Here is a 22,336-nt window from a genome sequence, read left to right as displayed (position 1 = left end):
AGAACACATGCTCTCTCCATGAACTCTCCCCTTCGAGGTACATTCACAGCCTAAATACCAGAAGTAATTTCCTTTAGGAACAAATTTACTGATTGACAAATAAGCATCCACACAGGAAAAAGAATGTTAGGGTGGCTGGAAATAACAGACATTCAAATACATCACACGGTTTAAAGAGGGGCCTAGTTTTCCTGAGTCCATTCCAGAGTCAGAAACAGGATATGAGGGAGTGTGATAGGTGGTGCATGAGACGACTCCTCCAGAATTCCCAAGGGATGGTAACTTAGGTTCAGGTCTGGTCAAGAATAATAATGATGTTTGAAGATGAGGGGAATGAAATACACGTAGAGGCATCCTAGGATGCTTCAGTTCCAAAAAGAATTAATCTACTTCTTCAATTGTGGGGCCTGTGGCAGGCCTTCCAGGCGCATACCCTGTTCCACAGGCAGGCCCAGTGCATCCTCCCTGGTAGAGTTTTGTGATGATGGGGTTACACATCTGCTCCAATTCCTTTCTCTTATGATCAAACTCATCTTTCTCTGCCAGTTGATTGGCCTCCAGCCACGAAAGAAGTTCATTGCATTTATCCAGTATTTTCTTTTTATCAGACTCACTGATCTTGCCCTTCAAACCTTCATCACTCACAACACTCTTCATGTTAAAAGCATAGGATTCTAAGGCATTCTTTGCAGCAATTTTCTCCCTCTGGACCTCATCTTCAGCTTTATATTTCTCAGCATCCAGAACCATGCGCTCAATCTCCTCCTTGCTCAGGCGGCCCTTGTCATTGGTGATGGTGATCTTGTTGGCCTTCCCTGTGCTCTTGTCCATGGCTGTGACATTGAGAATACCATTGGCATCAATGTCAAACGTCACCTCGATCTGAGGAACTCCCCTGGGTGCTGGAGGGATTCCAGTCAGGTCAAAGCGCCCTAGCAGGTTGTTGTCCTTCGTCATGGCCCTCTCACCTTCGTATACCTGGATCAGCACCCCGGGTTGGTTGTCGGAGTAGGTGGTGAAGATCTGTGTCTGCTTGGTGGGGATGGTGGAGTTACGCTTGATCAGGGCAGTCATCACACCCCCGGCCGTCTCCAGCCCCAGCGACAGGGGAGCCACGTCCAGCAGCAGCAGGTCCTGCACCTTCTCAGACTTGTCCCCCATCAGGATGGCCGCCTGTACCGCAGCCCCATATGCTACTGCCTCATCAGGGTTGATGCTCTTGTTGAGATCACGTCCATTAAAGTAGTCCTGAAGCAGCCGCTGCACCTTGGGGATGCGGGTGGAGCCCCCTACTAAAACAATGTCATGGATTTTAGCCTTATCCATCTTGGCATCCCGAAGTGCTTTTTCTACAGGCTCCAGGGTACCCCTAAAAAGGTCTGCACACAACTCTTCAAATCGAGCTCTGGTGATGGATGTGTAGAAGTCAATGCCTTCATAAAGTGAATCAATTTCTAGGTTGGCCTGGGTGCTGGACGACAGGGTCCTCTTGGCCCTCTCGCAGGCTGTGCGCAGCCGCCTCACGGCTCGCTTGTTCTGGCTGATGTCCTTCTTGTGCTTCCGCTTGAACTCTTCCACGAAGTGGCTCACAAGCCTGTTGTCAAAGTCCTCCCCACCCAGGTGAGTGTCCCCAGCAGTGGCCTTTACCTCAAAAATCCCATCATCTATGGTCAGAATTGACACATCAAATGTGCCTCCACCCAGATCAAAAATCAGGACATGTCGTTCTCCTCGACCTCCTTTATCTAAACCATAGGCAATGGCAGCAGCTGTGGGCTCATTGATGATTCGTAGCACATTAAGTCCAGCAATCACACCTGCATCCTTAGTAGCCTGACGTTGAGAGTCATTGAAATAGGCTGGCACGGTAATCACTGCATTGGTGACAGGGTGGCCCAAAAACGCCTCAGCAGTCTCTTTCATCTTAGTCAGTACCATCGAAGAGATTTCCTCAGGGTAGAAAGCTTTATTCTCCCCTTTGTAGGACACAAGCACTTTGGGCTTGCCTCCTTCATTAATCACTTGAAAAGGCCAAAGTTTCATATCTGATTGCACAACAGGATCATTAAATTTCCTGCCGATCAGACGTTTGGCATCAAAAACAGTGTTCTGGGGATTCATGGCTACCTGGTTCTTGGCCGCATCCCCAATGAGCCGCTCGGTGTCTGTGAAGGCCACGTAGCTGGGGGTGGTGCGGTTGCCCTGGTCATTGGCGATGATCTCCACCTTGCCGTGCTGGAACACCCCCACACAGGAGTAGGTGGTGCCCAGGTCGATACCTATGGCAATTCCCTTGGCAGCAGCCATGGTTCTCTGAGGCCTATGGAGAAAGAATGAGATACTGTTTTGGCAGAATGCTTTTCAATGTTATTTATTTTTTTGAGACAGGGTCTTCCTCTGTCACCCAGGTTGGAGTGCAGAGGCGCAGTCATAGCTCACTGCAGCTTTGATCTCCTGGGCTCCAGCAGTCTTCCTGCCTCAGCCTCCAGAGTAACTGGAGACATCATGCCTGGCTAAATTTTTTTTTTTTTTTTTTTGAGATGGAGTCTCACTTTGTCATCCAGGCTGGACTGCAGTGGCATGATCTAGGCTCACTGCAACCTCCACCTCCTGAGTTCAAGCAATTCTCCTGTCTCAGCTTCCCGAGTGGCTGGGATTATGGGGGTGCCACCACGCCTGGCTAATTTTTGTATTTTTAGTAGATATGGGGTTTCATGGTTTCACTATGTTGGCCAGGCTGGTCTTGAACTCCTGACCTCAGGTGATCCGCCCGCCTCAGCCTCCCAAAGTGCTGGGATTATAGGTGTGAGCCACGGTGACCAGCCCTCTGCCTGGCTACTTTTTAAATTTTGTGTATAGATGGGGTCTCACTATGTTGCTTAGGCTGGTCTCAAACTCATGGGCTCAAACGATTCTTCAGCCTCAACCTCCCCAAGTACTGGGATTACAGGAGTGAACATCTTGTCCAGCCTATTTTTTATTTTTTATTGTGGTAAAATACACACAAATTGTACCATCTTAACCATTTTTAAGTGTAGAGTTTGGTAGTGAGTTCAATCACAGTGGTGACTGAAATCGGTCAACCGATTTCCAATATTCTGTTCATCTCGCAAAACTGAAACTGTATACTCATTAAGCAACTCTCGTTTTCCCCTCCCTTTAGCCCCTGGTAACTACCATTCTTTTTTCTCATTTTTTTTAGAGACAGGGTCTCATTTTGTCACACAGACTGCACTACAGTGGTGTGATCATGGTTCACTGCAGTCTTGACCTCCCAGACTCATGGGATCCTTTTGTCTTAGCCTCCCAAGTACCTGGGACCACAGGTGAATGCCACTACACCCAGTTAATTTTTAATTTTTTTTTTAGAGACAGGGTCTCCCTATGTTGCCCAAGCTAGTTTCTCACTCCTGGGCTCAAGGAAATCTCCTCCCACCTCTAAGTTACCAAGTGTTGGGATTATAGGCTCGAGCCAAGGCACCTGACCTCTTTTTTTCTATCTCTATGAATTTGACTACTCTTGTAACTTCATATAAGTGGAATTATACAGTATTTGTCCTTTTGTGACTTTGCTTATTTCACTTAGCTTATGTGCACAGGTTTCATCCATGTTGTAACATGTCAGAATTTCCTTCCTAAGGCTGAGTAATATTCACAATATTTATATACAACTTCATTTCTGTTTTTGTTTTGAGACAGAGTCTCACTCTGTTGCCCAGGCTGGAGTGCAGTGGCGCGATCTTGACTCACTGCAACCTCCACCTTCTGGGTTCAAGCTAATTCTCCTGCCTCAGCCTCCCGAGGAGCTGGGACTACAGGCGTGCACTGCCGCACCCTGATAATTTTTGTATTTTTAGTACAAACAGAGTTTCACCATGTTGGCCAGGCTGGTCTCAAACTCCTAACCTTAAATGATCCGCCCGCCTCGGTCTCCCAAAGTTCTGGGATGACAGGCATGAGCCACCGCACCCGGCCTATATACCACATTTTGCTTATGCATCTCTCGATGGACACAGTTTACACAATAATGTTGCTATGAACAAACCTATACAAATACATGGAGACGCTACTGTCATGGCAGAGTGCTTTTTGGACAGGGTAAAGTATTCTCAGCTACTCAAAGGAGTTTGGAAGCAAGTAGCTGTATATTGTTTTCAATTTCCCAAGTGACCTAATTCTACTGTCCTGTTCCTGTGTCTGTCATATATTTTATTGTGGGACTCTGTCTCTTTATGACCCAAGAGTAGTGTACATTCTGGTCTCTTCCAAGAGACATCAGCCTCCACACTTGAGTTCTGCTGCCTTCCGGGGATACTATTCTCTACTAGGGGTTCACAGGCAGTCAATTCCAGTCAGCCTGAAGATGACTGCTAGAAACCCACAAGCCCGCGAGTTTTCTCAAAAGACATGCGGTCCAGACAGTATCTCTATCCTTCTCCTAAAGAAAACCCGTTTTCTGGAGTCAATAACTAATCAATAAAGGGTTTAAGGGCCGGGCGCGGTGGCTTACGCCTGTTATCCCAGCACTTTGGGAGGCCGAGGCGGGCGGATTACGAGGTCAGCAGATCGAGACCATCCTGGCTAACACGGTGAAACCCCGTCTCTACTAAAAAAAGAAAAAATTAGCCGGGCGTGGTGGCGGGCGCCTGTAGTTCCAGCTACTCCGGAGGCTGAGGCAGGAGAATAGCTTGAACCCAGGAGGCGGAGCAATTAGCCGGGCGTGGTGGCGGGCGCCTGCAGTCCCAGCTACCGGGGAGGCTGAGGCAGGAGAATGGCGAGAACTCGGAAGGCGAAGCTTGCAGTGAGCCAAGATCGTGCCACTGCACTCCAGCCTGAGCGACAGAGCGGGACTCCCTCTCAAAAAAATAAAATAAAATAAAATAAACGGTTTAGGGTCTACCCCTCTCCACACCTCAGATTCCTAGGCCGAACTCTCTTTCCTCCACCTCCCCCTTACCCCGCCTCCCCTTCACCCCGCCTCCCCTTCACCCCGCCTCCCCTTCATCCCGCCTCCCTCTTACCCCGCCTCTCCCTTACCCCGCCTCCCCACTTCCCCACCTGGCCGCACTCCCTTCCCCCGCCTCCCAATTACTCCGCTTCCTTCCCCGCCTCCCCCTTTTCCCACCTCCCCCATTCTGGCTGCTCTGACCAATCAATCTGGAGCCATCTTAGCTTTCCCCAAGTGCTCCTCCTACCCGGATCAGCCAACGCCCATATACCTCAGGCTTAAACCAACTAGGGAACTTTCCACTACTTTCCCAAACAAGGACCTACTGGGCCTTGCAGGTTCACAATCAATCAGATCCCTAACTGGCTCACCTAGTCTCCCGACGCCTTCGCTTCAGTTTGGAAACGTTCAGATTATGGAGCCCCGGCGAGTAGGTGGGGGCTCCCTCAATATAAAACTGCACAACCGGGGTCCCCCCACCCCCCACCCCGTCCCTCCCTGCAAATTTGAGCGGGCTCCAACTCAGTCATCTTTCTCCAAACTGGCCCATGAGGTCAGAGACAGTGTCTCCATTGTAACGTGCCCGGGCAGTGTCAACACAAACGCCCCCACCCTCCCCTGGACGCGCGTCACCCGCTCCCCGCACCATCGGCCTGCCCATAACTGCACAAGCCCCCACAATTAAAAGCCCAGCGCCGACCCTTCCTGTCAATTAGGCGCTGAAGCGGAGGCGGCCAGCATCGCCATGGAGACCAACACCCTTCCCACCGCCACTCCCCCTTTCTCTCAGGGCCCCTGTCCCCTCCAGTGAATCCCAGAAGACTCTGGAGAGTTCTGAGCAGGGGGCGGCACCCTGGCCTCTGATTGGTCCAAGGAAGGCTGGGGGGCAGGACGGGAGGCGAAACCCCTGGAATATTCCCGACCTGGCAGCCTCATCGAGCTCGGTGATTGGCTCAGAAGGGAAAAGGCGGGTCTCCGCGACGGCTTATAAACGCCGAGGGGCCCTCGGTCCGGAAAACGGCCAGCCTCAGGAGCTGCTGCGAGAAATCGCTGCGTTTCCAGAGCGTGGCTCCCGTTGTCCCGAGGCTTCCCAGAGCGAACCTGTGCGGCTGCAGGCACCAGCGCCGTTGAGTTTCCGGCGTTCCGAAGGAGTGAGCTCTTGTCGCGGGTCCCGTCCGCCGTTTCCAGTCCCGAATCTCGGAGCGGAGCAGACAGCAGGGCACCGGCATGGCCAAAGCCGCGGCGATCGGCATCGACCTGGGCACCACCTACTCCTGTGTGGGGGTGTTCCAGCACGGCAAGGTGGAGATCATCGCCAACGACCAGGGCAACCGCACCACCCCCAGCTACGTGGCTTTCACAGACACCGAGCGGCTGATCGGGGATGCGGCCAAGAACCAGGTGGCGCTGAACCCGCAGAACACCGTGTTTGACGCGAAGCGGCTGATCGGCCGCAAGTTCGGCGACCCGGTGGTGCAGTCGGACATGAAGCACTGGCCTTTCCAGGTGATCAACGACGGAGACAAGCCCAAGGTGCAGGTGAGCTACAAGGGGGAGACCAAGGCATTCTACCCCGAGGAGATCTCGTCCATGGTGCTGACCAAGATGAAGGAGATCGCCGAGGCGTACCTGGGCTACCCGGTGACCAACGCGGTGATCACCGTGCCGGCCTACTTCAACGACTCGCAGCGCCAGGCCACCAAGGATGCCGGGGTGATCGCGGGGCTCAACGTGCTGCGGATCATCAACGAGCCCACGGCGGCGGCCATCGCCTACGGCCTGGACAGAACGGGCAAGGGGGAGCGCAACGTGCTCATCTTTGATCTGGGCGGGGGCACCTTCGACGTGTCCATCCTGACGATCGACGACGGCATCTTCGAGGTGAAAGCCACGGCCGGGGACACCCACCTGGGTGGGGAGGACTTTGACAACAGGCTGGTGAACCACTTCGTGGAGGAGTTCAAGAGAAAACACAAGAAGGACATCAGCCAGAACAAGCGAGCCGTGAGGCGGCTGCGCACCGCCTGCGAGAGGGCCAAGCGGACCCTGTCGTCCAGCACCCAGGCCAGCCTGGAGATCGACTCCCTGTTTGAGGGCATCGACTTCTACACGTCCATCACCAGGGCGAGGTTCGAGGAGCTGTGCTCGGACCTGTTCCGGAGCACCCTGGAGCCCGTGGAGAAGGCTCTGCGCGACGCCAAGCTGGACAAGGCCCAGATCCACGACCTGGTCCTGGTCGGGGGCTCTACCCGCATCCCCAAGGTGCAGAAGCTGCTGCAGGACTTCTTCAACGGGCGCGACCTGAACAAGAGCATCAACCCCGACGAGGCTGTGGCCTACGGGGCGGCGGTGCAGGCGGCCATCCTGATGGGGGACAAGTCCGAGAACGTGCAGGACCTGCTGCTGCTGGACGTGGCTCCGCTGTCGCTGGGGCTGGAGACGGCCGGAGGCGTGATGACTGCCCTGATCAAGCGCAACTCCACCATCCCCACCAAGCAGACACAGATCTTCACCACCTACTCGGACAACCAACCCGGGGTGCTGATCCAGGTGTACGAGGGCGAGAGGGCCATGACGAAGGACAACAATCTGTTGGGGCGCTTCGAGCTGAGCGGCATCCCTCCGGCCCCCAGGGGCGTGCCCCAGATCGAGGTGACCTTCGACATCGATGCCAACGGCATCCTGAACGTCACGGCCACGGACAAGAGCACCGGCAAGGCCAACAAGATCACCATCACCAACGACAAGGGCCGCCTGAGCAAGGAGGAGATCGAGCGCATGGTGCAGGAGGCAGAGAAGTACAAAGCGGAGGACGAGGTGCAGCGCGAGAGGGTGTCAGCCAAGAACGCCCTGGAGTCGTACGCCTTCAACATGAAGAGTGCCGTGGAGGATGAGGGGCTCAAGGGCAAGATCAGCGAGGCCGACAAGAAGAAGGTGCTGGACAAGTGTCAAGAGGTCATCTCGTGGCTGGATGCCAACACCCTGGCCGAGAAGGACGAGTTTGAGCACAAGAGGAAGGAGCTGGAGCAGGTGTGTAACCCCATCATCAGCGGACTGTACCAGGGTGCAGGTGGTCCTGGGCCTGGCGGCTTCGGGGCTCAGGGTCCCAAGGGAGGGTCTGGGTCAGGCCCCACCATTGAGGAGGTAGATTAGGAGCCTTCCCAAGATTACTGTTTTTGTTTTGGCGCTTCAAGACTTTGTATTTCCTAATATTTGTTTGTCATTTCTTAGTTTCCTGTGTTTGCAATGTTCAAGTTTTTTGGTGAAGTACTGAATGTAACTTTTTTGGTGAAATACTGAACTTGCTTTTTTTCCGGTCTCTACGTGTAGAAATGAATTTATACTGCCATCTTATGACCATTTCTTCTTTGTAATACACTGAACTCAGGCCATTTTTTAAGTTAGTTACTTCAAAGTAAATAAACTTTAAAATTCAAGTGATGCCTTTTTTTCCTTTATTTGGGGGTCAGTAGGGTCTGCATAGGTTGTCTTTCTCATAGCGTCTAAAATGGAATGGCATTTTTGTCTCCAGTAAGGGCAGATATTAGAGAAGTGTGGCTATTGTAATGTGATCCATTTGTGTTAGACAAATGGTATGCTCCAGTAAAGCTTCTTAATTCTGGCCGGGCGTGGTGGCTCAAGCCTGTAATCCCAGCACTTTGGGAGGCCGAGGTGGGTAGATCACTTGAGGTCAGGAGTTCCAGACCAACCTGGCCAATGTGGCGAAACCCTGTCTCTACTAAAAACACAAAAATTAGCCGGGCGTGGTGGTGCGTACCTGTTGTCCCAGGGAAGCTGAGGCAGGAGAATTGCTTGAACCCAGGAAGCAGTGGTAGCAGTGAGCTGAGATCACGCCATTGCACTCTAGCCTGGGCGTCACAGCGAGACTCTGTCTTACACACACACAAAAAAGAGAAAGTTAAAAAAAAATAGTAAAGCTTGTTGATGCTAATTGGGTGTTTAGCCTGAGGGTACAGAAAAAGTTTAACACCTGGGTGGGTAGCCTCAAATTGGTGTTTAAGATTGGTCTCAAAAGAGGTGGGGTGGGGTGGGGGATGTTTCTGCAAAAGTGGTCAGAGAGGATGCAGTTAGATGGGAGGCCAGTGCTCCTACGTCCTGTAGGTACACCTAATAAGCTTATGGACTTGATATTTAATCTAGATTCAACACGGAATGGAAGGAGTGTCCTACATTTCAAAGTGAAAAAATAGGGGTACATGCACTGGCTTGCTGAGTTATGCACATGTGCTTTAGTTGTCATCTTTTAAAATGGAAGGGTTTGGCTTGTTGCCTCTCTTATGACTGAAAGCATACTAAAATAGAAATGCCACATTCTTAGCAGTTATCACCTACAATTTAAGTACCCCAGTGAGCACCCAAGCCAGGAAGACCTACATACAGACTTCACTCCCATGCACTTTCCCTTGGAGATGCTTCATGCCCCAGCTGCTAGCATCCCAGAAGTAATTCCCTCCTTGTTGGAAAACGCCCACTACAATCTTTAAAGCTCCTGGAGTGAGCCCCTTTAAAAATAAATTGTATCTGGCCGGGTATGGTGGCTCACGCCTGTAATCCCATCACTTTGGGAGACCGAGGCAGGCAGATCACCTGAGGTCAGGAGTTCGAGACCAGCCTGGCCAACATGGTGAGGCTCCCCCCTCCCCCCGCTCCCTGCTCCTGCTCCACTAAAAGTAAAAAATTAGGCACGATGGTGGGCACCTGGAATCCCAACTATTTGGGAGGCTGAGGCAGGTGAATCGCTTGAACTCGGAAGGCAGAGGTTTCAGTGAGCCGAGATTGCGCCACTGCACTCCAGTCTGGATGACAGAGTGAAACTTCATGTCAAAAAATAAAAATAAATTGTGTCAGCCGGGCGCAGTGGCTCATGCCCGTAATCCCAGCACTTTGGGAGGCCGAGGCGGGTCGATCATCTCAGGTCAAGAGTTTGAGCCAGCCTGGCCAACAGGGTGAAACCCCGTTTCTACTAAAAATACAAAAAAGTAGCTGGGTGTGGTGGCGGGCACCTATAATCCCAGAAATTTGGGAGGCTGAGGCAGGAGAATCGCTTGAACCCAGGAGGCAGATGTTGCAGTGAGCCAAGATCGTGCTATTGCACTCCAGCCTGGACAATGAGTGAAACTCCGTCTCAATGAAAAAATAAATAGTATCTAAGGGCAATGAAAATGTTTTGGAACCAGATAGAGTTGACGGTAGCATAACATTGTAAAGGTCAAGGCTGCAATAAGCCATGACTGCACCACTGTACTCCAGCCTGAGCAACAGAGTGAGACCCTGTCTCTGGAAAAAAAAAGAAAAAGAAAAAGAAAAGAAAAAAATCAATTGTATCAATATTTACATTAAAGCACTTTATGAGCTTATGTGTACCTCAAAGCCCATCAAACCATTCACTAAATACTTGTTATGAAGAAAATCCAGTGTTATGGGAAATGACACATACAGGTAGACCTTGCTTTGGAAGTTTGAAAATAGAAAATAACTATGAAATGCTTAGGTTTCCAGGCCAGCCTATAGAGGAACACTTATCTCTTATGGTAGTTAAACTGTAGTACTGTGGACTTTGGCCACAATGTAAATCAATCTTTATGGGAATATGCTTTTGCTATAGGACCTCCTCTCCCCTTCAGAGCTGCAGTAGCATTTGTGACTCTGATCTGCAGACCCTATAGTGACTCTAAACCAGGAGCAACTACCACTACTGTGGCATGGGTGGGGAAAAGGGTAGTTGGAAAAGGGTGGAGATTGAGAAGGACCTACCAAATGCCTTTGTGGAAACAGTAGAGAAATCATCAGACATAACATTGAATGGAGGCAATAAGAGAGTTCCTATGGCCCTATCAATCAAGCTTATTAGTAGATGTTTTAACAAGAAATATATACAAATTATTGCTTGCCTGCATACCCTAGCACAGAGTACTGTACCTTGAAATATTCACTTTGTAACCTCAAGAAAAGAGGTTGAGGAAGCTGTGGAATTAGGAAAGAGAATGCAGCGCCATCCATAAACGAAGTGATGTTTTGAGTAGCAGAGGAACTTTGAAGGAGGAAAAGTGCAACAGGAAAAATAACTGCAGGTGTGGAAAAACTAATACAGATATCCCCTCGATTCCAATCACCTCCTGCCTTCCTATACCAGGCCTCAGAAGGCAGCAGGCTATGATAATAAATTTGATTTTATATGGCTTTTGAACCCAGGATTTTACTTTGTAACATATACACTTATTGTTACTCCTGGCCTTTAGAGTTCTTGTCATTAAGACGAAAAAGGTACCAAAACAAAAAATTAACTACAGTATTTTATAGATGTGAGAGAAGTGGGCAGAAATAATACGGCTTTAGGCTAAAAGAGGAAATGAGGTTATTTCGGGGGAGGGCAATATTGGCGATTTCTGAGGGGGCGATCCTTACGTGAATATAAAAAATTGTGACAGCTACCATTCCTCCCACTAATTGATCTAAATCCGTCCCCTTGGGAAACGTCCCTGAGGTATCTATCAGGTGCAGTTCAGCCAGAGGGAGTAAGCCCACCGGGCCCTTGTCCTTTCCTAGCACCACTATTTAAAGGGATGTTTGAGGGGTAGGGCAGCGGAGCATTCCAGACACCGGGTTAAACCCGCCCCACCCCGCTGGCCTGTGTCCAGCCCGATCAATAATTGGAGAAGAAAAAGGAGCAGGGCGTGGTGGTGCGGACCTAGAGAACAAGCTACCCAGGAGGCTGAGGAGGGAGGATCGCTTGAGCCCGGGAGATGGAGGCTGCAGTGAGCCGTGATTGCACCACTGCACTCCAGCCTGGGAGCCCCTGTCTCAAAAAAAAGTTGAAAAAAAATTAGAAGGGAGGGCACCGGAGAAGGGCTGGAGCAGGTTCACAGGTTCGGACTACGGAGGAGCCCAGCAACCGAGAATCACTCCTGAGGGTCTAATTTTCTTATTCTCTTGATGCCTCACGGGGCGAGGGACTAGAACGGGGCGCTGAGCTGGCGGTAGGCAAAAGCCAACGGACTCCGTCCCCCACTCCCTTCCCATCAGTCGCGCGTCCCCGCGCAGACGGGTGCGCGCTGGCCGCGGGCGGTGGGGACCTTCTCTTCTCGCCTCTGGCCACCCAATGCATCTGATTTAGTTGTATGAAAGTTACAAAACTCTCCAATATTTTCGTCTCGTAAGTTACCTAGTTGAGAGAAACTCGAAAGGTCCTTCTTTCTTTCCTCCTTTAATCCCTTTTTGGAAAAAAAACACATCGGAAAACGCAGGAGTCGGACAGGCAGCCCCGAAGCCAGCCCCGCCCTCAGGCCCCAGCGGCCCAGCCTTTTCTTCCTCCCCACCGCGCTCCCCCGCCTTTCCTCAGGTTTGGCTGAGGCTCTTTCCCCGGTGGTTGGCTCTGCCCGAAGTTTCTAGAGTTTTCTGACCTTCAAGGCGAGAACTGCTGTGTCATTCTTAGGGACACTGCCCAACAAACTGCGCCGCCCAAGTCTCTCTCTCTCTCCCCTCGCCAAGCGGTCCTAAAACATCAAGGTTAGTCAGGACTCTATATTTAACGTCCAGAAGATTCTGTGAACTGTATGCCAACTTTGCCATAGTAACAGGGCTCCCCCCTCCTTTCCCCTCTTTCTGCCTGAGCAATCTGTTCTATCAGAAAGGAGAAGCAGGGCTGGGAGGGCTGGAAGGTGGGGAAGGCAAGAGCTTGTAGGGGCCGTGGTCGTGAGTCGGAAGAGAGGAGCAGCAGCCAGGAAGGGAGTCCCTGGCTGATCACAAACCTGAGGTGCCCTTAATGCTCGCAGAGCCCAGCACTGTGTTCATTTGTTTTCCTTTTTAGATAATACAACAATTAGGTCTAACCACAAAATTAAAAGCAAACAAAACCCAGTTAGGTTGATAAGCCAGTGTGGGAAGAAGTACAAAATAAGTGTGAGAACGTGTGGGTCCAATCACCAGTTCTGTAACCTGTCGTCTGGGTAACCAGATCAAGCCACTGAACTTCTTTGATCCTTGGTGCTCTCTTTGAAAATGAAAAGGTTTGACTGAATGGCCTGTGCCTGCAGATCTTAGGACAGTTTTTACATTAAGCTGAAAGCAGCTGTAGTCCTACTAATGGTCCCCAACTTTTAAACACCTAAATAAGAATGACTAGGAGTCACATCTGAGAGTATGGGATCCCCAATAAAAGGAGGGAGAATATAATATTTTCTTTGATCATGTAGGGAATTTTTATTTTATTTTTTTAATTTCAGAGAGGATCTCTGTCTCCCAGGCTGGAGTGCAGTGGTGTGATCATAGCTCACTGCAGCCTTGACCTCTTGTGATCAAACGATCCTCCCACCTCAGCCTCCCAAGTAGCTGGGACTACAGGCACCTGCCACCACGCCCAGCTAACTTTTAAAGTTTTTGGTTAGACATGGTGTCCCACCCACTATGTTGCCCAGACTGATCTTGGACTTCTGAGTTCAAGTGCCTGCCTTGGCTTCCTAAAGCACTGGGATTACCGACGTGAGCCACCACACCCAGTCCAGATATTGTTAATGCTGTTTTAGAGATGAACACGTCAAAACTTGTGTTATTTAGTCAACTTATAAGTACTTCCTTGTTGAAAAGAAAAACAGCCTCACCAAAGAAGTAGAGCGCAGATGCAAATCCAGGATTTTCCCTTCCCAGATTTTTTCTTTTCGTGCTGCTGGAAATGGCCAGGGTTCTCTTTGTCATTGAAGCGTATGTCATTCATTCAGTTAAGAATGCCTACTGCTAGATTTCATATCAATTAACTCTTTTGCTTTTGTCTGGATGAACTTAAAATTATACCATCTTATTTTTTTTTTAAATTTATTATTTTTTTGAGACAGAGTCTTGCTCTGTCACCCAGACTGGAGTACAGTGATCTCAGCTCACTGCAACCTCCACCTCCTGGGTTCAAGTGATTATCCTGCCTCAGCTCCTGAGTAGCTGGGATTACAGGTGTGTGCCACCACGTCCGGCTAATTTTTGTGTTTTTTAATAGAGACGGGGTTTTGCCATGTTAGCCAGGCTGGTCTCGAACTCCTGACCTCAGGTGATCCACCCACCTCGGCCTCCCAAAGTGCTGCGTGAGCCATCGCTCCCGCTCTATACCATCTTTTAAAACGAACAAAATTAAGACAACTACTGTTTGAGGAACTATAAAAAGAAGAGAGAGAAGGAAGGAAAACACCCTGCAGAGTCAGCCTGAAGAAAGCTCTCTTACCCCACACTGCTGTAGCAGTTATGTTCTTGGCACTCCCTCTTCAGTTCTCTTTTCCTTTTGAAACCATCTGACCCAGCTTTCAGTTTGGGGAATCTGAGCTCTGATCCTTCCAAACACAGAATCCAGTAAAAACCTAATTCTGAAATTAATCACATTAAAGTTTTGAAAAATCTCCTGGGGTTCTTATATATTCACCTTAGACAGCAATTGTGACTGGATTTCTGCCTTGGGAAGCATCCAGTCTAAAAGGAAATAAGAGGCGGTGCGGTGCCTCACGCCTGTAATCCCAGCACTTTGGGCGGCCCAGACGGGCGAATAACCTGAGGTTAGGAGTTCGATACCAGCCTGGCCAACATGACAAAACCCCGTCTCTACTGAAAATACAAAAATTAGCCAGGCATGGTGGTGTGCACCTTTAATCCCAGCCACTCAGGAGACTGAGGCAGGAGAATCGCTTGAACCTGGGAGGTGGAGGTTGCAGTGAGCCAAGACTGTGCCATTGCACTCCAGCCTGGGCAACAGAGCAAGACTCTGTCTCAAAAAAAAAAAAAAAAAAAGAAAGAAAGAAAATTCAAGTGACCCTCTCCTTGTCAGGAAATGGACAAGGAATATGGATGTGTGGGTTTCCAGTCTAGTCCATACAGGCTTCACTTAAAAGCTAGGTCAACTATAGCACTGTAGAATCTGACTAGTGTGACTGATTCAAGAAAAACAGCATTTCTATTGGATTTTTCTGCTATCCGGAGAGCATCCAAGATTTGGGGCCCCAACACCACATCTACTTGCCAGGCACTTGAGACAGTGATGCCCTTTGCTTCATGCCAATAGAGAGGGTTTTTTTCTCCCCCTCTTACCACCCACCCCCCACTTTTTATGTTTCTCAACAGAATCAGATAAGTATTTTATTTTTGAGAAGGCGTTTCACTTTTGTTGCCCAGGGTAGAGTGCAATGGCGTGATCTCAGCTCACTGCAACCTTTGCCTCCTGGGTTCAAGTGATTCTCCTGCCTCAGCCTCCCAAGTAGCTGGGATTACAGGCATGCGCCAACCTGCCCAGCTAATTTTTTTTTTTTTTTTTTTTTTTTTTTTTTTGCCTTTTTAGTAGAGATGGGGTTTCTCTGTGTTGGTCAGGCTGGTCTCAAACTTCTGACCTCAGGTGATCTGCCCGCTTCGGCCTCCCAAAGTGCTAGGATTACAGGTATAAGCCACCGTGCCTGGCCTAAGAGAACTATTTTAAATTGTAGATTTGGCAGGAGGGAAGGAATGAATCCAGACCTGCCAGTAGTAGCAGTTGATAGTGAGGAAGCTTCCAGAGCGAGGGGTGAGGTTAAGGGTCTCTGGAAGTGTTGCTACACTGTGCAGCTAAGATGAAAGTTTGGGAGAATCTCCAGCCAGACATTTCATAGAGAAATGTTTGGGAAAATTCCTGAAGTTTGACTGGTTTGACTAGTTTAGAGAGGTGATTCATTAGGGAGCTAACGCTGAATGTGAAAGTTATCACCGACCTGCACATATAGACACACACAGATTGTTAAAGCAATTTATTTGCAACATCAGTTTAGATCAGTGAATTATAAACAAATGAATACCCTTGAATTCCAGGAAGAGGTGTTTTGATAGTGGACAGGTGTGTGTGTGTGTGTGGTGTGCATATGAAAAATGCCAATTGAGCAAAGTGTTTAAAAACAGTATTATTCCCTTCATCAATAACTTCTTCTTTCCATTTGTGCTCAAGGAACGTCGGCATGGCAATGAGACTATTTTTTTTTCTTTTCTTTTCCTTTTTTTTTTTTTTTTTTGTGATAGGTTGTAAACACAGTACTATTGTTTCAACCCCCTCACATTTTCCTTTCAGATGCCTAACAAAAGGGTCTTGCATTCACACTAAGAATGAAGGGGAAAAAAAAGGGAAAGTAAATTACTAAATGCAATTGTATTTCAAACAGGAGGAAGGAGAATCCGCAGGAAGTTGCAATCCAGGATAAAAACTTAAGACACATTCAGCCTGGCCAACACAGCGAAACCCCGTCTCTATTAAAAATACAAAAATTAGCCGGGAGTGGTGGCACATCCTGTAATTCCAGCTATTGGGGAGGCTGAGGCAGCAGAACTATTTGAACCCTGGGGCAGAGGGTGCAGTGAGCAGAGATCTCGCCACTGCACTCCAGCCTGGGCGATAGAGTGAGAGTCTCAAAACAAACAAAAACAACTGTCTGGGAATGATGGCTCATGCCTGTAATCCCAGCACTTTGGGAGGCCGAGGTGGGTGGATCAGGAGGTCAGGAGTTCGAGACCAGCCTAACCAACATGGTGAAACCCTGTCTCTACTAAAAATACAAAAATTAGCCGGGTGTGGTGGCGCCCACCTGTAATCCTAGCTACTCAAGAGGCTGAGGTAGGAGATTCGCTTGAACCCGGGAGGTGGAGGTTACAGTGAGCCAAGATCACGCCACTGCACCCCAGCTTGGGGGACAGAGCCAGACTGTCTCAAAACGGAAACAACAAACAACTTAAGACACATAACCTGAGGTTTTAGAGGAGCTAGAACCTGGGTCCCAACCCCTCCTGATTTCCAGCATCACTCCACAGTTTGCTTAGAGGGCCACCTGCCAAACAGCTGTAGTATGTGATGTTAAAGAGGGCTAAACACCCCCCCGGCACCTCCCTCCCAGGCTCACCATCTTGTTACATTTGACCTAAAAACGGTGGACAGCCTAGGGATTTCAGGGACAGACAGAAAATTTTATTTGGGACTGTGAGGTCCTAGTTCTACATACTGTCCTGGAGTGAAACAGGAATTGAGGAGAAAGTAGAAAGGAGGTGTCCGGACCCCAAGCTAGGAATGGGGAGGGAAATGGAGGAACCCAAAATGCCTTAAGGACGGCCTACATACTAAGGAAAATTTTTTCTAACTCCTGGTTGCAGCAGAGGGGAGCGGCTGAGGGTGGAGGCAGGGGTGCGGCCGACCCACCCCTCCCACTACCCGACCAGCGCCTCCCTTCCTCCTTGGATGGGTGCCCCTGTCTTGCTAAGAACTGCCTGTTTACACAACTGCTTTCCTTGTGAAAATATAAAGGCTCCTATTCCCAGATGTCCCATCCTTGTAGGTTAAAGATTATGTCAAAAACTATATTGTATTATCTCATTCCTTCTTCCCATTACGATGGAAAAAACATCCGGGAGAGTCGGGTCGTTTCTCAGGCCGACTAGGCCATTAGGTGCCTTGGAGAAAGGACCCAAAGCTGCCCCGTCCTTCACAGACACAGTCCAATCAGAGTCTCCTAGGCACAACCATGCACCGCCTCCTTCGAGAAGCAAGATAACTTTCGGGTTTTGGTGGTCTCCAAAGTCATCAATTTTGCACCACTTTGGTGGTCTCCAAAGTCACCAATTTTGCACCGCCCTAAAATTACAAGCCCCGAGCCGGCCCTTCCTGTCAACTACCTACTGAAGGGCAAGCGGCCAGCATCGCCATGGAGACCAATGCCCTTCCCACCGCCACTCCCCCTTCCTCTCAGGGCCCCTGTCACCTCCAGTGAATCCCAGAAGACTCTGGAGAGTTCTGAGCAGAGGGCGGCACCCTGGCCTCTGATTGGTCCAAGGAAGGCTGGGGGGCAGGACGGGAGGCGAAACTCCTGGAATATTCCCGACCTGGCAGCCTCATCGAGCTCAGTGATTGGCTCAGAAAGGAAAAGGCGGGTCTCCGCCACGACTTATAAACGCCGAGGGGCCAGGGGTCCGGAAAACGGCCAGCCTCAGGAGCTGCTGCGACAATCGGCTTTCTTTTCTGAGAGTGACTCCCTCGGTCCCAAGGCTTTCCCAGAGCGAACGTGTGCGGCTGCAGGCATCAGCGCGTTGAGTTTCCGGCGTTCCGGAGGAGTGAGCTCTTGTCGCGGGTCCCGTCCGCCGTTTCCAGTCCCGAATCTCGGAGCGGAGCAGACAGCAGGGCACCGGCATGGCCAAAGCCGCGGCGATCGGCATCGACCTGGGCACCACCTACTCCTGTGTGGGGGTGTTCCAGCACGGCAAGGTGGAGATCATCGCCAACGACCAGGGCAACCGCACCACCCCCAGCTACGTGGCTTTCACAGACACCGAGCGGCTGATCGGGGATGCGGCCAAGAACCAGGTGGCGCTGAACCCGCAGAACACCGTGTTTGACGCGAAGCGGCTGATCGGCCGCAAGTTCGGCGACCCGGTGGTGCAGTCGGACATGAAGCACTGGCCTTTCCAGGTGATCAACGACGGAGACAAGCCCAAGGTGCAGGTGAGCTACAAGGGGGAGACCAAGGCATTCTACCCCGAGGAGATCTCGTCCATGGTGCTGACCAAGATGAAGGAGATCGCCGAGGCGTACCTGGGCTACCCGGTGACCAACGCGGTGATCACCGTGCCGGCCTACTTCAACGACTCGCAGCGCCAGGCCACCAAGGATGCCGGGGTGATCGCGGGGCTCAACGTGCTGCGGATCATCAACGAGCCCACGGCGGCGGCCATCGCCTACGGCCTGGACAGAACGGGCAAGGGGGAGCGCAACGTGCTCATCTTTGATCTGGGCGGGGGCACCTTCGACGTGTCCATCCTGACGATCGACGACGGCATCTTCGAGGTGAAAGCCACGGCCGGGGACACCCACCTGGGTGGGGAGGACTTTGACAACAGGCTGGTGAACCACTTCGTGGAGGAGTTCAAGAGAAAACACAAGAAGGACATCAGCCAGAACAAGCGAGCCGTGAGGCGGCTGCGCACCGCCTGCGAGAGGGCCAAGCGGACCCTGTCGTCCAGCACCCAGGCCAGCCTGGAGATCGACTCCCTGTTTGAGGGCATCGACTTCTATACGTCCATCACCAGGGCGAGGTTCGAGGAGCTGTGCTCGGACCTGTTCCGAAGCACCCTGGAGCCCGTGGAGAAGGCTCTACGCGACGCCAAGCTGGACAAGGCCCAGATCCACGACCTGGTCCTGGTCGGGGGCTCCACCCGCATCCCCAAGGTGCAGAAGCTGCTGCAGGACTTCTTCAACGGGCGCGACCTGAACAAGAGCATCAACCCCGACGAGGCTGTGGCCTACGGGGCGGCGGTGCAGGCGGCCATCCTGATGGGGGACAAGTCCGAGAACGTGCAGGACCTGCTGCTGCTGGACGTGGCTCCGCTGTCGCTGGGGCTGGAGACGGCCGGAGGCGTGATGACTGCCCTGATCAAGCGCAACTCCACCATCCCCACCAAGCAGACACAGATCTTCACCACCTACTCGGACAACCAACCCGGGGTGCTGATCCAGGTGTACGAGGGCGAGAGGGCCATGACGAAGGACAACAATCTGTTGGGGCGCTTCGAGCTGAGCGGTATCCCTCCGGCCCCCAGGGGCGTGCCCCAGATCGAGGTGACCTTCGACATCGATGCCAACGGCATCCTGAACGTCACGGCCACGGACAAGAGCACCGGCAAGGCCAACAAGATCACCATCACCAACGACAAGGGCCGCCTGAGCAAGGAGGAGATCGAGCGCATGGTGCAGGAGGCAGAGAAGTACAAAGCGGAGGACGAGGTGCAGCGCGAGAGGGTGTCAGCCAAGAACGCCCTGGAGTCGTACGCCTTCAACATGAAGAGCGCCGTGGAGGATGAGGGGCTCAAGGGCAAGATCAGCGAGGCCGACAAGAAGAAGGTGCTGGACAAGTGTCAAGAGGTCATCTCGTGGCTGGATGCCAACACTCTGGCCGAGAAGGACGAGTTTGAGCACAAGAGGAAGGAGCTGGAGCAGGTGTGTAACCCCATCATCAGCGGACTGTACCAGGGTGCGGGTGGTCCTGGGCCTGGCGGCTTCGGGGCTCAGGGTCCCAAGGGAGGGTCTGGGTCAGGCCCCACCATTGAGGAGGTGGATTAGGGACCTTCGTTCCTTATTATGTTTGTCTTTGAGGTGGACTGTTTGGACTCAAGGACTTTGCTGCTGTTTTCCTATGTCATTTCTACTTCAGCTCTTTGCTGCTTCACTTCTTTGTAAAGTTGTATCCTGATGGTAATTAGCTGGCTTCATTATTTTTGTAGTACAACCAATATGTTCATTATAATTCTTTGCATTTAATGTTGATACTGTAAGGGTGTTTCGTTCCCTTTAAATGAATCAACACTGCCACCTTCTGTACGAGTTCTTTCTTTCTTTTTTTTTTTTTTGCTTTGGGAAAACACTACAAAGGCTGGGAATGTATGTTTTTATAATTTGTTTACTTAAATATGAAAAATAAAATGTTAAACTTGTTCTTATCTGTTTATATGTGAAGATAATGGATATTTGGGGAGGGATAGTGTCTGAATTCCATCTATATAGTCTGAAAAGGACAGTACTTCTGAAGAGTTACACGTGTAGGAGTTAGGGCTACACATATTTTTGTTAGGGCTTTATTGTGGGCCTTAAGAGGAATTGCAGGTGCCCGTCTTGATTAGAGTGGGGCTTGTTTCAGGGAAAAGTAGGGATGGCAGCTTCAAAAGGGTGTTGGAGGGGTGGTTGAGGTGGGTTAACTGGAGCAAGGAGGGAGGGGTGGTGCTGAGAGGAGATCATGGTTGTTTTCTCTCCCCATTGCACTTAGCGGAGTCCACAAAAAAAAAAGTCACTTTTTTGTTTTTTTGAGATGGAGTCTCACTCTCATTCTGTCGCCCAGGCGGGAGTGCAGTGGCACGATCTCGGCTCAGTGTAACTTCCGCCTCCCAGGTTCAAGCAATTCTTCTGCCTCAGCCTCCTGAGTAACTGGGACTACAGGCGTGTGTCACCATGCCTGGCTAATTTTTTTGTATTTTTGGTGGAGATGGGGTTTTACCCCAGGATGGGGTTAGGCAGGATGGTTTCAATCTCCTGACCTCGGCTCATATTCATTTATATGTGGAATCTAAACAGTAGAACTCAGAAGCAGAGAAGAAGTGGTGGTTAGCAAGGGCTGTGGGATGGGGGAATGGGGAGATGTGAAAGGGGAACAAAGCCTCAGGAAGAATGAGTTGTATTTTTTTTTTTTGAAACGGGATATTGCTCTGTCACCCAGGCTGGAGCACAGAAGAGCTCACTGTAGTCTCAAACTCCTGGGTTCAAGGAATCCTCCCACCTTAACCTCCTGAGTAGCTGGGTCTACAGGTATGTGCCACCATGCTCGGCCAATTTTTTGCATTTTGTAGAGACTAAGTCTTGCTGTGTTGCCCAGGTTGGTCTCAAACTCTTCAGCTCAAGCGATCCCCTTGTCTATTCCTCCCCAAGTGCTGGGATTACAGGCGTGAGCCACTGTGCCCTGCCTGTTTTTGTGTTTTTGTTTTTATTTTTTTGGGGGGTATATATTGCAGGGCATGGTGAAAATAGTTAATAGTGTATATTTCAGGCCGGGCACGGTGGCTCAAGCCTGTAATCCCAGCACTTTGGGAGGCCGAGACGGGCGGATCACGAGGTCAGGAGATCGAGACCATCTGGCTAACACGGTGAAACCCCATCTCTATTAAGAAATACAAAAAACTAGCCGGGCGAGGTGGCGGGCGCCTGTAGTCCCAGCTACTTGGGAGGCTGAGGCCGGAGAATGGCGTGAACCCGAGAGGCGGAGCTTGCAGTGAGCTGAGATCCGGCCACTGCACTCCAGCCTGGGCGACAGAGCGAGACTCCGTCTCAAAAAAAAAAAAAAAAAAAAAAAAAAAAAGTGTATATTTCAAAATTTCAAATGTTCTTATCACAAAAGTATTTGCGGTGATATGTTAATTAGCTTGATTTAATTACTCCATATTGTGTTAATAGTTAATGACTATTTTGTACCTAATATATACAACTGAAGTTTGTCAATTTACAAAAACAATTTAAAAATCAAATAAAATGGGCCAGGTGCGATGGCTCATGCATATAATCCCAGAATTTAGGGAGGCTGAGGCGGGCGGAGCACTTGAGGTCTGGAGTTCAAAACCAGCCTGGCCAACATGGTGAAACCCCATCTCCACAAAAAGCAATAGAATTAGCTGGCTGGGCGTTGTGGCTCACGCCTGTAATCCCAGCACTTTGGGAGGCCGAGGCCGGTGGATCACCTGAGGTCAGGAGTTCAAGACCAGCCTGGCCAACATGGCAAAACCCCGTCTCTACTTAAAAAAAAAAAAAAAAAAAAAGCCAGGTGTGGTGGCACGAGCCTATAGTCCCAGCTACTCGGTAGG

At 50.5% G+C, this 22,336-nt stretch overlaps 3 protein-coding genes across 10 annotated transcripts; 2 read left to right on the top strand and 1 right to left on the bottom strand.

Annotated features, from left to right (window-relative positions):
* Window positions 1-67: 67 nt before the first annotated feature.
* HSPA1L (heat shock protein family A (Hsp70) member 1 like) lies at window positions 68-17,837 on the bottom strand. Of its 8 annotated transcripts, none has more exons than XM_078000391.1 (3): window positions 12,370-12,483; window positions 8,727-8,837; window positions 68-2,320 (listed from the first exon to the last, which is right to left on the bottom strand). In XM_078000391.1, the coding sequence occupies exon 3, from the start codon at window positions 2,305-2,307 to the stop codon at window positions 382-384; it is 1,926 nt and encodes a 641-aa protein (XP_077856517.1). In that variant the 5' UTR covers window positions 2,308-2,320; window positions 8,727-8,837; window positions 12,370-12,483; the 3' UTR covers window positions 68-381. The 8 variants fall into 8 exon arrangements, with proteins under 8 accessions (XP_077856517.1, XP_077856515.1, XP_077856516.1 ...); XM_078000389.1 differs by having other exon boundaries at window positions 12,132-12,470; XM_078000390.1 differs by lacking the exon at window positions 12,370-12,483 and adding an exon at window positions 12,132-12,271 and having other exon boundaries at window positions 8,727-8,841.
* LOC720054 (heat shock 70 kDa protein 1A) lies at window positions 5,963-8,385 on the top strand. Its single transcript, XM_015136003.3, has one exon. The coding sequence runs from the start codon at window positions 6,176-6,178 to the stop codon at window positions 8,099-8,101; it is 1,926 nt and encodes a 641-aa protein (XP_014991489.2). The 5' UTR covers window positions 5,963-6,175; the 3' UTR covers window positions 8,102-8,385.
* Window positions 17,838-17,915: 78 nt separating the features above from the next.
* On the top strand, window positions 17,916-20,426 carry LOC114669856 (heat shock 70 kDa protein 1A). Its single transcript, XM_028847714.2, has one exon. It carries the CDS (start codon window positions 18,129-18,131, stop codon window positions 20,052-20,054), a length of 1,926 nt encoding a protein of 641 aa, XP_028703547.1. The 5' UTR covers window positions 17,916-18,128; the 3' UTR covers window positions 20,055-20,426.
* The last annotated feature ends 1,910 nt before the right edge of the window (window positions 20,427-22,336 follow it).

Source organism: Macaca mulatta, chromosome 4, assembly GCF_049350105.2.
Source record: "Macaca mulatta isolate MMU2019108-1 chromosome 4, T2T-MMU8v2.0, whole genome shotgun sequence".
NCBI lineage: Eukaryota > Metazoa > Chordata > Mammalia > Primates > Cercopithecidae > Macaca > Macaca mulatta.
Note: the sequence above shows the minus strand (reverse complement) of the source record. Positions and strands in the feature narration are given on the sequence as shown.

What these genes read in the sequence shown, in the direction of transcription:
- LOC720054 (XM_015136003.3), top strand. Translation starts at nt 6,176, where the DNA reads ATGGCCAAAGCCGCGGCGATCGGCATCGACCTGGGCACCACCTACTCC.
- HSPA1L (XM_028847713.2), bottom strand. Translation starts at nt 17,837, where the DNA reads ATGAGGCTGCCAGGTCGGGAATATTCCAGGAGTTTCGCCTCCCGTCCT. An exon ending in TCTTCTGGGATTCACTGGAG is followed by an intron (nt 2,321 to 17,703) that starts GTGACAGGGGCC and finishes CTTTCTCCATAG; the next exon opens with GCCTCAGAGAACCATGGCTG.
- LOC114669856 (XM_028847714.2), top strand. Translation starts at nt 18,129, where the DNA reads ATGGCCAAAGCCGCGGCGATCGGCATCGACCTGGGCACCACCTACTCC.